Source organism: Brassica napus, chromosome C7 (assembly GCF_020379485.1).
Source record: "Brassica napus cultivar Da-Ae chromosome C7, Da-Ae, whole genome shotgun sequence".
Classification (NCBI taxonomy): domain Eukaryota; kingdom Viridiplantae; phylum Streptophyta; class Magnoliopsida; order Brassicales; family Brassicaceae; genus Brassica; species Brassica napus.
In genome coordinates, this window is record NC_063450.1 from 18,555,915 (window position 1) to 18,568,445 (window position 12,531).

The 12,531-nt window shown below is 31.8% G+C and overlaps 2 protein-coding genes across 2 annotated transcripts; both read left to right on the plus strand.

Moving 5' to 3' along the window:
• Positions 1-2,434: 2,434 nt before the first annotated feature.
• On the plus strand, positions 2,435-3,663 carry LOC106452899 (cyanate hydratase-like). The gene is made up of 4 exons (XM_013895089.3): positions 2,435-2,857; positions 2,920-2,991; positions 3,220-3,328; positions 3,408-3,663. The coding sequence occupies exons 1-4, from the start codon at positions 2,586-2,588 to the stop codon at positions 3,459-3,461; spliced, it is 507 nt and encodes a 168-aa protein (XP_013750543.1). The 5' UTR covers positions 2,435-2,585; the 3' UTR covers positions 3,462-3,663.
• Positions 3,664-6,653: 2,990 nt separating this feature from the next.
• On the plus strand, positions 6,654-9,165 carry LOC106452898 (uricase). The gene is made up of 8 exons (XM_013895088.3): positions 6,654-7,046; positions 7,368-7,460; positions 7,540-7,615; positions 7,700-7,809; positions 8,204-8,295; positions 8,382-8,555; positions 8,640-8,733; positions 8,803-9,165. The coding sequence occupies exons 1-8, from the start codon at positions 6,846-6,848 to the stop codon at positions 8,884-8,886; spliced, it is 924 nt and encodes a 307-aa protein (XP_013750542.1). The 5' UTR covers positions 6,654-6,845; the 3' UTR covers positions 8,887-9,165.
• Positions 9,166-12,531: the final 3,366 nt, after the last annotated feature.

The following is a 12,531-nucleotide window of genomic DNA, read 5'->3' on the forward strand; positions in this document are numbered from 1 at the left end:
CATTATTTTTTAGAATTATTTGATAAATTATATAATTGATCAAATACTCAAATAATATATGAAAAATAAAAAATAAATATATGTGTTTTCAAGTTTAGATACTACAAATAATTAAATGTAGTTTGAAATCAATTACACTAATGAATTATTTTATCTACAATTATAATAAATAGAAAATTATATATCTTATTATAACAGGAACATTGTGTTGACCTAACCTTTAATCATGAGTTATACATAAAAGTTATTAATGATTAATGAAAATATTAAATCAAGATAATTATAGAAACAATATACTATCTATGTTTCCAAACAATAAATTTATTAATATTGTGTCCAAACAATATAAAACATTATAAATCAACCTTTTTAATATTTTTTATTATTTGTTTAGAATTATTTGACAAGTTATATAATTGATTTAATACTCAAATAATTTATGAAAATCAAAATAAATATAGCTATTTTTCAAGTTTTTTTTGATGATCCTGGTATACGAATTCCCCCGAAAGAGACCCGACTAGTGCCTAATGACTGTCCACCGGAGCTAAGATGGAGAGCCCGCCGAAGGCATTCAGGGGGCCGCTTTTTTCACCCCATTTTAGTCGACGGTGGCCGGGACTCAAACCTAGGTGGCGGAACCTCTTTTTCAAGTTTAGATACTGCAAAATAATATCATTTGATATGAAATCAAATAAATTAATGAATTATTTTATCTACATTTATCATAAATAGAAGTTACATTCGTTTAAATTTAAATATGCTTTTATGTTAAATTAAATATTTTATATAAATAAAATATTAGAGTTGCTAAACTGACATCAAGTAACCTTTAGAATTAAAAATTTATCAAAACGATATTACATAATTAATTTAATAAATTGCAGAGATTTTATTAAAAATTCAGAACAAAACGGATTAAAATAATTAAAAAAAAAATAAGTAATATCTTATATAAGTCTATTTATAAATAAAATAACATAATTATATATTTTCAAATAAACTAAAATAAAAATTTAAAATATTTAGTTTTGTCAATTAGATTTTGTTAAAGAATCATCCCACGCTTTTAAAACGCGGATTAGAATCTAATAAATACAAAAGTTTTCATATATTATATCATATCTGATTTTTAAGTTTGTGATTCCTAATGTGTTCATTAGATGATGATTATTTGGTCACTCATTTTTTGATAGACCATTTTTCTTTTGAACTAGACAATATTACGTTGTTTCATATGGACTCTAAAACCATATCAACGTGTAGGTTTACACTTCAAGATAATAATTTTTTTCTAATTAAAACTGATTAAATGCAGATAAATTTGATTAGTTTAGTGAAATCTTATATATTAAAACAGAAGTAAGAACTTTGATTCATGTGTAATTTTTTTAAAAATGGACCTAATGAACCTATTTCTAGAAAGTCATGTTACATTTAATTTCTAATCTTATCATTTAAATTTTGGGCCTACCAGAAATTTTTATTGGCCTATCAATAATTGGATTTAAACAATAGATGATCCATCGAATTTATATATAGTATAAATTAAATAGATATAATTTAATGTTGTAATACTATACTTTCATACGTTAAATATTTAAATATTTGTCATGTTAACTTTAAAAATTATAAAGATTTTTTTAAAATAACAAAAATCATATTATCTAACAATGATTAATCTTTACTACCTTAAACCAATGAAAACAAATTTTAAACTATATAGTTTATTTTAAAAATTAAACAAAAACTAAATTTTTAATTATTTACTCGATAATATAAATCTATGAAGAGAAAAATTTAATTTTTTATAAACTTTCTAAATTTGTAAAATGTTACAATATCTTTGAATACGACAATAAAACGATATTTTACTAATCTTTATATATAGTTACGATTTTAATAATGAAATAATAATCCGAAAATATATATATAGAAGAAGATACAAATACATGTGAAAGTTTGAAACAATCTATTCAATGAAAAAAATATACCGTAAACTTATTATATTTTAAAAATTGATACACACATATATATTACTCTCTCTGTTTCATAATACTTGATGTTTTGCCTTAGTGGACAAAGATTAAGAAAATTATTTTTTTCTTAAAAAAACATTTTAAGGATATAATTTTAAAATTAGTTAACCAATTATAAAAAAGACGGTAAAATCTAATTGGTTGAACAATTTCCAATAAAGTTAAAGTTAACCTTAAAATCTCAAAACTTCATGTAAATTGAAACAAAATAATCATTCTATAATATAACCAATTTAGAATTGAAAACAAAATATTTATATAAAAATAAATGAAAATAAAAAAACGCGCGGTTGCGCGGATCGAGATCTAGTATCGATTAAATTTATTGAAATATAACTGTGTTCCAGAAAAAAAGGATTTTAAATATAATTTTAATTTGATTTAGAAGTTAAAGAAAAACTTACAAAAAAATCAAACTGATTGACTATCGAACCAAACCGATATTTTTTTTTGTAAACATGTTGATCGGTTAATTGATAAGGTGTTGAAAGAGAGCCAAGGGAAGCAAGAAGAGAAAAGTAATTACTCCACTTGTTTGGTCAAATAATGGAAGCGGCGACTAAGCAGAGCGTTACAAACCGCCTTCTCACCGTGAAGTCAGTTTCCGGCAAGACTTACAGCCAACTAGCGGCGGAGACAGGGCTCACCAACGTCTACGTGGCTCAGCTGCTCCGTCGCCAAGCCCAGCTCAAACCCGAAACAGTGCCCAAGCTCCGTGAAGCTTTACCTGCTCTGACAGAAGAACTCATCGCCGCCATGATGTCTCCGCCGTGGAGATCGTATGATCCAAACCTCATCCAAGAACCCACCGTCTACAGGTTTTTTTATTCTCATCGAAGTTTATTAGTTTCTGGGTATTAAAGTTGATGGCTTTTTATAGGTTGAACGAAGCAGTGATGCATTTTGGTGAGAGTATAAAGGAGATTATCAATGAAGATTTTGGCGACGGCATGTAAGTTTTGACTATACTTTATATTCATATAAGCCACTGCTGGTTCTTCTTATGCTCATAGTATTAGCTTCTTCAGTAACTAGAATGTTCTTTGTTATTAAATTAGAAGGTAATATTTGTTTAGTAGATTCCGCTTTACATATAAGATTGCTGTTAGAAACCTTTGAGTCTCTGTTAGTGGTAACTTTAAAACTGAGCCTTTTGTTACATTGTTGTGTGTGTATTCAGCATGTCGGCGATAGACTTCTATTGCTCTGTGGACAAAGTTAAAGGAGTTGACGGTAATAACCGCGTTGTCGTGACACTTGATGGGAAGTATCTTTCTCATTCGGAACAGGTTAGTGTTTCGTTTGTTAATCCATATTATTGATACATCCACTAATGTTTTGAATAATTTGGGGATCATTTTGTTGCAGAGGACTGAGAATATGGTCTCAAGGCTAAACCTCAAGGGAAGTACAAGCGAATGATATGAAAATGTAAGAAGAAAACGATTCATATGAATGTAAGCAGCAATCCATGAAGGTTTTTATGTCTAAAGCTGTAAACATTGTAATATTTATGGTGTTTGTTTATCCTGTACTCTATGCAACTCCAGCCTCAACCTGTTTCAGGCTGAATAACAGTGAATTAAATAAAATAAAAAACAATGAAACCTTTTCTAGCTTCGTACTCAATATTGTTTAATTTAGTTATAATTTCATACTAAATATCAGTTGAGTATCAAGAGGATGCTGCTTTTGTGGCATGGACTACTACTCACATCGACTCTTCCAAGTAACCTTGGTGGTTTGTGTGTCAATGCAGAGTGTGTCTATTTCAAGGTTGGTAACAAAAACAATGGGAAACTCTTTAAGTTGTTGCAGAATCTCGTTTGTCAGCACTTCCCACTGATAAGGCCATGAAAGCCAAATGTGCTAAACATGACAGTACAGCTAATTCTTTCCAAGATTCGGAAAATAATAATTTACGGAGAAGATGACTACCATGATGTCTTGAGAACAAGATCATTAAAAAAGGTTAATTAGGATTAAAGAACCCACGCTCTCAGTCTACTCTACTATTCTCGCTATATCTCCTTAATGTTGAACGTTCTGTATATGGTTTTATGATCCCTTGCTTGCAAGGGGAAATCTAGCTTTGGCTGTTGATGACGATGGCTTATGTACTGAGAATGATCCATTTCAGTTGCCGTTATGTCAAAGATGCAGACAAGTATTTTACTGATGCCGTCAAGGTGGTTACTGATGCCTAAATGTTTGTAATAGGGCCACATGAGTTAGTTAAGATCACACTTACTGATTTGTTACAATTATTTTGTTATTTCAGGCCAAAGGAAGGCTTGTTAGTCAGGGAGATTTACTCACTTTATCCAATTTACTGGCCGCCAAAGACTCCTCCTCTCATATACAGAGATCAGTTCTCGAGTTGCGGAGTTGGTATGCTTCATGTTTAACATGATTTTTTTAGTAGAGGTCTTAGTTTTTGGGTTCGTTTAGTAGTATAGTTCCAGTGAGGCACTTCGTCTCGCTGGTCCTTGTCTTGAGTTTGGCTTAAAAGATGTAGGCTTTCGTCTTGTCACCCAGTCCTGTTAAATATCTTTGAATTGATTACATCTATATGCCATCTTTCTGCATATTGATTTGCGAGTTAATCGCCACACTGTTTAGGATATCTGGCCTAATTGGCTCGTAGATATTAGCAAAGATGATACAAAGCTTATTATTTAATTTCATGAGACGTTTACATGTTGAACTGTTGAAGCTTGATTAGGCCTGTGTGCAAGGAGCAGTTTTAGAAAACAATAAACAGGTGTTATCCCATACTTATGTTTATGCCACGCTTTATCAGGTCCTTTGATTGCTTGTTTGAGAGTAGGTGAATGCATTGTGCAAATATCCATGATCTGATTATAAATAATACTCTAATAGTCAATGATTGCACTTAATTAAGTGATAATTTTAGGCTGATTAATCAATGAGACCAGTCCAATACCCCGATTCACTAGTGACTCGAGTTTTGCGGAGAAAATACCGAATGAGCTCGCCTTTGCGAATATGCTCAATGAATAATCAATTTGATTTAAGATTTGCACACAATCTCCCAAAAGTCCGAAATTAATTTCTGAAATACCAATCGAAAAACATTTCAATTCACCTTAAAAGTCCGAAATTAATTTCTGAAATTTAAGATTTGTATGTATATGTGTTACATGTATCTATATATTGTTTATTTTATTGTGCATATAGAATAGATCGAGAGAGAGAAAAATTATATTTCAATTGTATAGCTTTAAATAAAATAAAATTCAACAAATCAATGTATCCTTTTTAAAAAAAAAACTCGAACCATACTAGTATAAGATAATATAGATTGAAAATCCATTTGATGTAATATATAGTATAAAATATATAAAATATATAAAATATATATTTATTTAGAAAGATTCATTATATTTTATGTGTAGAAAATAATATTTTTAATATATAAAATAAAAAATTTAATAATTATTTTAACATAAAGTGAAAGCAACTAAAAGTAAAAAGGAGAAACACATTTGTAACATAATTTTTTTTTTTCGAAAGACGTGTAATTCAAGGATAATAGAAGTTAGAAAAATTCTGATAGTACTTTTTAAATTTTTATCACAAAATAGATAGCTCTCAATGAAAAAATGACCAAAATAAATTTTATTAAAAAGTAAAAATACATTTTTACCTTAAAGTTAACTAATCTACACTTAGAGTTTAGAGTTAAGGGTAAGTTTCTGGGCATAGATTTCAAATTTAAAAAGGATAAAAAATATATATTAAAAATTTCAAAATAAAAAACGGCTATTTTGGTTATTTTTAAAGCTATTTTGATGACAAAAAATTAAAAATAACTATTTAAAAGAATTGTCAAAATAGTTATTATACAATATACATAGTATATTCTAGTCTATAGAACAATATGGTCATTTGATGAATTATTGATTTCTTCTGATTATAAAAGTTAAATTTCCTTACAAAGAAATCAATACATAAATTCATACTTCACTTTCTATTTAAAATTAAATCTTTCTAATTATATTAGGTTTTCAACTCTTAAATATAACAAAACTGATTATTCAAAATAAAGTAATAAAATTCTGTTTACTTATCCTACAGAGCTAACATAAAATTTAATTTAATTTGAATATTTTCCTCTTAAAAGTAAAATAATACTTTCAAGATCTTGACCCTCCTTTTAATTAACAAAAAAAATTATGATTGTTGATGTATAATAAACGATTTAGAGACAGTCCAATATAGGGGAAAATAATATATTACTGCCAATAGTTTCTCCATGTATACAGTACGAGAAACATTCAAAATAAATTAAATAGCATATAAACTAAAATTTAAGTTAAGCAAAAAAAAAACTTAAAATTGTGAGGAAAGAACTAAGAGCATGATTATTGGGGGTTCTCATAGTGGGATTCTCAACGGAATATAAAAATCCGTCTCTTAACTTTTAACGTTAAGAACCGGCTCTTAAATAAGAGTTTTAAGAACCGGTTCTTAGTTTTTTTTAGTTAAAAGTTAAGAGACGGATTCTTATATTCCGCTAAAAACTTCATCCTAATAACCTCCAATAATCACACTCTAATACCGCTGAATGTCCGTGAAAACTAACACCTAGAGATTCTGTACACACGTCAGCTTTCAGCTTCGTAGAAAGAAATTAATGTGCTGTCTGCAATCAAATCCCAACACGCTTTCTTTCTATATTCATACCTATCGATCCTCCCCTATTATTGAATTCGATCTCTCCATCTTCGCTCTCCTAGCTTTTTGATTCTCTAGTAAATCGTACGATCTGTATCAGTTTCAATGGCAGCAGAAGGGGTGAGAGTGGAGCAAAGACATGGGAAGGCGAGAGTGAGAGTTGGGAGAGTTTGGCGTCAAGGCGGCGATGGATCTCATCACTTTGTTGAATGGAACGTTAGCATCAGCCTTCTCTCTCACTGCCTCTCTTCTTACCACCGTGACGATAACTCCGACATCGTCGCTACCGATACCATGAAAAACACCGTAAGTCACTCCAAAAAACAGACAAAAACTTTTTTGACTAATCTTGACTCGAAAAAAAGACAAAAAGCTTTGATGTTTGTATTACATCATCTTACTGTTTCTTCTCAAATCTTCAGTTACTTGCGATCATAGTTTATAATCTCTGTCATCTTGGACTGTAGATCATAGGATCATTGTAATGAAAACAACTTGTTGGATCTTGAGGCTGTAGATATATGTTCTTGTTCTTGCCCTGTTTCTTGAGAATCAACCACCTTTTGTTTGTTTGATTGGAACGTATCCAACTTACCTTTGGTGTCTGTTATGTTTTTGAATGAAAAGGTTTATGTGAAGGCGAAAGAGTGTGGAGATCGACTCTCTGTAGAGGAATTTGCAATACTTTTAGGGAATCACTTTTCCTCCTTTTATCCACAGGTATATATATCAGCTCAATATACACTCTTTAAAAGCGTGTGTGTGTACCCATCTCTCTTTTCTTGTTTATTGTTACAAGGTTTACACTGCTATTGTTAATATCATTGAGAAGCCGTGGGAGCGTGTATGCATTGATGGAAAGCCCCATTTACATGGTCGGTTTTGTGACTCTGCTTTTGGAACCAGTTTTGCTTTGGTTTGATTAAGTTTCTCAGTAAAGGTTTCTGTTTTGTTTAAAGGTTTCAAGCTTGGGTCAGAGAACCATACAGTGGAGGCTACAGTACAAAAGTCTGGTGCACTAACCTTAACTTCTGGTGTTGCAGGACTAGCTCTGCTCAAGACAACCCAGGTACACAGCATTTTGTTTTTCTTTTTGAATTTTCTGGCTGTGGCGAGTTAAATGTCGTTTGGCTAGTGTTTCCTGCGATGCATAGAGTTATTGGTTTGCAAATGAATTCTTTTTGGTGTTTTTCTTCTTTTATTGGCGGTCTTCTCTCGTTTAATCCCTTGCCGAGTCTACTCTATAAGAAAGGGAAACACAATGTAGATCGTTATACCTGTCCTTGTTTGTATATAGCTGTTAGATATACAAGTCTGCTCCTCTAACTTATGAAGTTGAAGGAGAGGAAAAGCAAAGAAGAATGATATGAAAAAACGAGATTTGATGTTAGTTTATCAGTCTGTTTTAGAAAGATTCTGATAACTCATTACTCACAAAAAGCCACTTTAATGAAAATGAACAGTCAGGATTTGAGAAGTTTGTGAGAGACAAGTACACCATTCTGCCGGACACTCGAGAGAGAATGCTTGCCACAGAGGTGAATGCATCTTGGAGGTATGAGTTAAATAATGATGCTACTACATACATTTCTTATTTGTGATTGATTCTTCAAACCGAAACTAGACGTTCATGGTTGATAGGTACTCATATGAGTCTGTTGCAAGCATCCCAAAAAAGGAACTCTACTTCAGTGAGAAGTTCATGGAAGTGAAGAAAGTTCTGATGGATACTTTCTTTGGTCCTCCAGAAACCGGTGTGTATAGTCCTTCTGTCCAACGCACACTCTATCTTATGGGAAGCGCTGTACTGAGAAGGTACCATCATCATATCTGTCCACATTGTCTTCACTTTTTTTGGGTGTGATTCTTACCATGATCAGATTCTTTTGACATGTTCAGGTTCCCTGATGTAGCATCGATTCACCTTAAAATGCCAAATATTCACTTCTTACCTGTAAATCTTTCAACAAAGGAAAACCCTTCAATGGTTAAGGTAAGAATCTTCATGTTTTTACGATGACATTCCTAGATATGAATGGTTTCTGATAAATTGCTTTTGCAGTTTAAGGATGATGTGTATTTGCCAACGGATGAACCTCATGGATCTATTGAAGCAACCCTAAGCCGCATAACCTCGAAAATGTAAAAGCTTTTGGACAATGCAATGACAGTTTAAAGACAACACTTCACATGTTCTACAACTTTTGGCTTTTTTGCCTTGTTTATGAAATAAAGAGGGGCACTCTTCATGAGGTGTTAGCTATATGTTGCAAGAAACTATGGTGTCTTTGAACACAAAAAAATGTATGTGATGCATGGGTTTGCATTTATATGCTATATAAACCATGTACATGACCTTCCTTGTACCCAAAATGTTTCAACTTGAATTACAATGTTGTTGTAGTTGAAGTGAATCATTGCTCAACTGCTTGAGTAAAGGACCAGGCACACTATTGAAGGTTGTCATGATCATTGCCTGTAGAAATAATTGAAGTATGATCTGGAGACAATATATGATTGTCAGTACAGACTGGAGAATCATCATGAATCTATGAAAGGTTACATTTTGATTACTTCCACATGCAAAATATGAATCATTTCTGGTAAAGAGCATAACCTATGAGAGTGGTATAAAAGACAATGTTTGTGTAACTTTTGTTTGCAAAGGCATCTTAGTTTTAAAATGTAGAATAAACGACTACCATGTCAAAATACTATGAATCCAAACTACATGACTAATCTTTCCGTTAGTTCTTTGATTGATAAAATCGGTGGAAAACAAACTTATAGCCATCCGCGGTTATACCAGCGTGGAGTTGTAAAGGGAAAGACTGTCAAAATGAGGGGATTCAACTGAGTGATATATAGGATTAGTGATAATTCTGGTACAAGATATGATATTAGTACAACATTTCCAAATCAAATCAGACCGAATACTCTTTGTAAAATCTGAATAGGGGTGGACATAATCAATTCGAAAAAATAAAATGGAACCAAACCGAAAATGAGAAAATGCCTGAATGGGTTCAAGGGGTCAGGTAGTTTGGGTATCAATATACCAAACTGAACTGATACTCGAACATGTAACCATAAATATTGATACTCAAATGGGTACCAAAAAAATATCAATACTCGAACCGGTAGCGGAAATAGCTGATATCCAAATATATGTATATTTTCTAAATTCTAAACAATAATCGTTAAACTCTAAATCCAAATTTTAAGGTATTTTTTTAAGAAGTGGTATCAAATTAACGGTATTTTAAGCATTTTTTATATATGTATGATTAAACTAGTTGTTTTATGTTATTTTAATATTTTCAAAATATTTTTTAGCATTTATAGATATTTTCAAGTATTTCCCTATGTATATATATATATTTTTATATTTGGTTATTTCAATATATTTTAGTATAATTTTAATGTATTTTAAAAATAAATAGGTATTTGAGTATATTTGGATATCCAAAATACTAATAATATCCAAATAGGATCCAAAAAAAATTTCAGGTACATCTTCCGGAACCCGAAACAAGAAAAAAAAAAGTAAATTCAAACCTTCAAAACTAAATATCCTAATGGATCCAATCCGAAATCTGGATAACCATGCTGAGTATAACAACGAGAGAAAATTGGCCAGTCCCATAAACCAAAAACAATTATTAACAAAACAAACCATAATGCTTTTTTCTCTTTTCCTCTTTTTCCAAAATCTCTACCTTTTTGTTGTTAAATGGGTAGAGGACAATTATGTAACATCCTCTCAATATTATAATATTATTTTATTACTGATTTTAAAAAACTAAATAATGTGTTATTTTGGCTATTTGAACAATTAACCCAAAAATATGCTTAAAGAAGGCCAAAATTGATAGTGGCAAATATATATTACAAATCATAAATATCTACTTTTCATTCTTTTAATATTTTTTTTATTCTTTACTATTTGTTATATAAGGTGAAAATTAAAGCGCTTACTCTTTACGCTTCGCAGTTCATTTCGAAATTCAAAACAAAGCTTTCCAGAGGGATACAATGCAGAAGGCGATTTAACTAGTAAGCTTTTTCAAATTGATTTCATAATTCGTTTTGGATTTGAGATGAGTTATGTTGAGAGTTAAAAGATTTACACAATCATGTATTCGATTGTTATGCATTTTTATTTCGATCATTCAGATTAGTTGAGTTTTGTTTTTCAGTTTGATATAATCTTTGTGTTTATGAGCTCGACGGAGATGAGTTTCATGTCGACAATTGTTCTCCTCTTTATTTCATGTGTTTCAGATTATGATGAGTTTGATTTCTATTTGAGATAAATTTCATGTCAAGGATCTCTGTGTTTTTACTTTCTTCTCATCTATGTTTTAGAGTTTCGTTTAGATTAGTTAACAATTTGTGTGTGTTTCACTTTCTTTTCTTCGCTGTTTTGTGTACAAGATTTATTCGGATCTGAGATTAGTTTCCAGATAGAGTAGTCGATGATCTGTGTATTTTAATCTTAATTGCACTACTTTTAGTTTCATTGCCAATTTGATTTAGATTAGTTGAGGATCTTTGTGCTTTCACTCTCTATTCTCTGTATTCCACTGATTTAGATTAGTTGAGGATCGTAATGAGTTCCCACCTTCGAACTTCTTTCCCTTATGAGTTCTTGCAAAGTCACTTGAGGACAAGTAAAGAACAAGTTTGGAAGAGTTGATATCTTGCATATTTGCATTAATTTAAGCTTCCATTTTGTACATAATGATCATATAGATTAGGAGTTTAGCATCTTTAGGATCCATATTGCATTCATATATCTTAATCAGGTAATGAAGTGTCCTATGGAGTAATCAGAAGTGTTTAGAAGCATTGTGATCCAAAAAGAGATGAAGAATGGAGATTGTTCAATCATAAGGCGAGCCACGCGGGTTGCAGCACCCCGAGTCCACTTGCCCGCGTCACAGAAAGACCAACTCGAAGGAGCCACACGGGTTGGAGCACGCGGGGTCGACTACCCGCTCGCACGAGCTAGAAGTATCATCGAGGTCTTCACGCGGGGAGGACGACGCAGGTGATCCCCATCTTCCCTTACCCGCGTTGCCGAAGAGTTTTGTTCGAGGAGTCACGCGGGTGAAGCAGGGCGGGAACCCTTACCTGCTCGCACGAAGAAGGAGTGTCGTCGAAGGTCCGACGCTGGGAAGGTGACGCGGGTTGGTGCTGGTCGTCTTGACCCGCGTCGAGACTTTACCTTAGTCGAATTTTAATGTTTTTAAGGGCTTTTAAGACTTTTTAATGGAAACCATTAGGTTTTCCAAAGATATATAAATACTCTTGTAATCCTAAAGTTAGGATCTAATCTTGTTTTCTATCTAATAACAGAACTTTTAGGTGAAAGATCTTATCTTGATCATTTTCTCTTGTGATTTCTTGATTATCTTGATCACTAATCATGATTAGCACCAAATCATCATTGATTCTTGGGCTCATCATGAAGAGTAGTGAATAGTCATCTTTGGGTGAGGGAGACTAAGGGTGATTAAGCTAGATCTAAGGTGTTTTAGTATAGATCCATCTTGTTCCTTGCTAGTAGAGTGCTTTTAATGCAACTTTAGAGTTGACCTCTTTAAAGTTGAGCTCTAGGCATTTCACACCTGAAAGGTGTTTGATAAAATGTCTGAACCAACTCTCCTAAGCTTTTAACATTATTTACCAAAGAGAATTGTTGTTAAAGGTGTTAAGATGACTAGTAGACTTGAGATTAATGATTAATTAGATAACATTCAACCAAAGAGATTTGATGCTTGAGTTA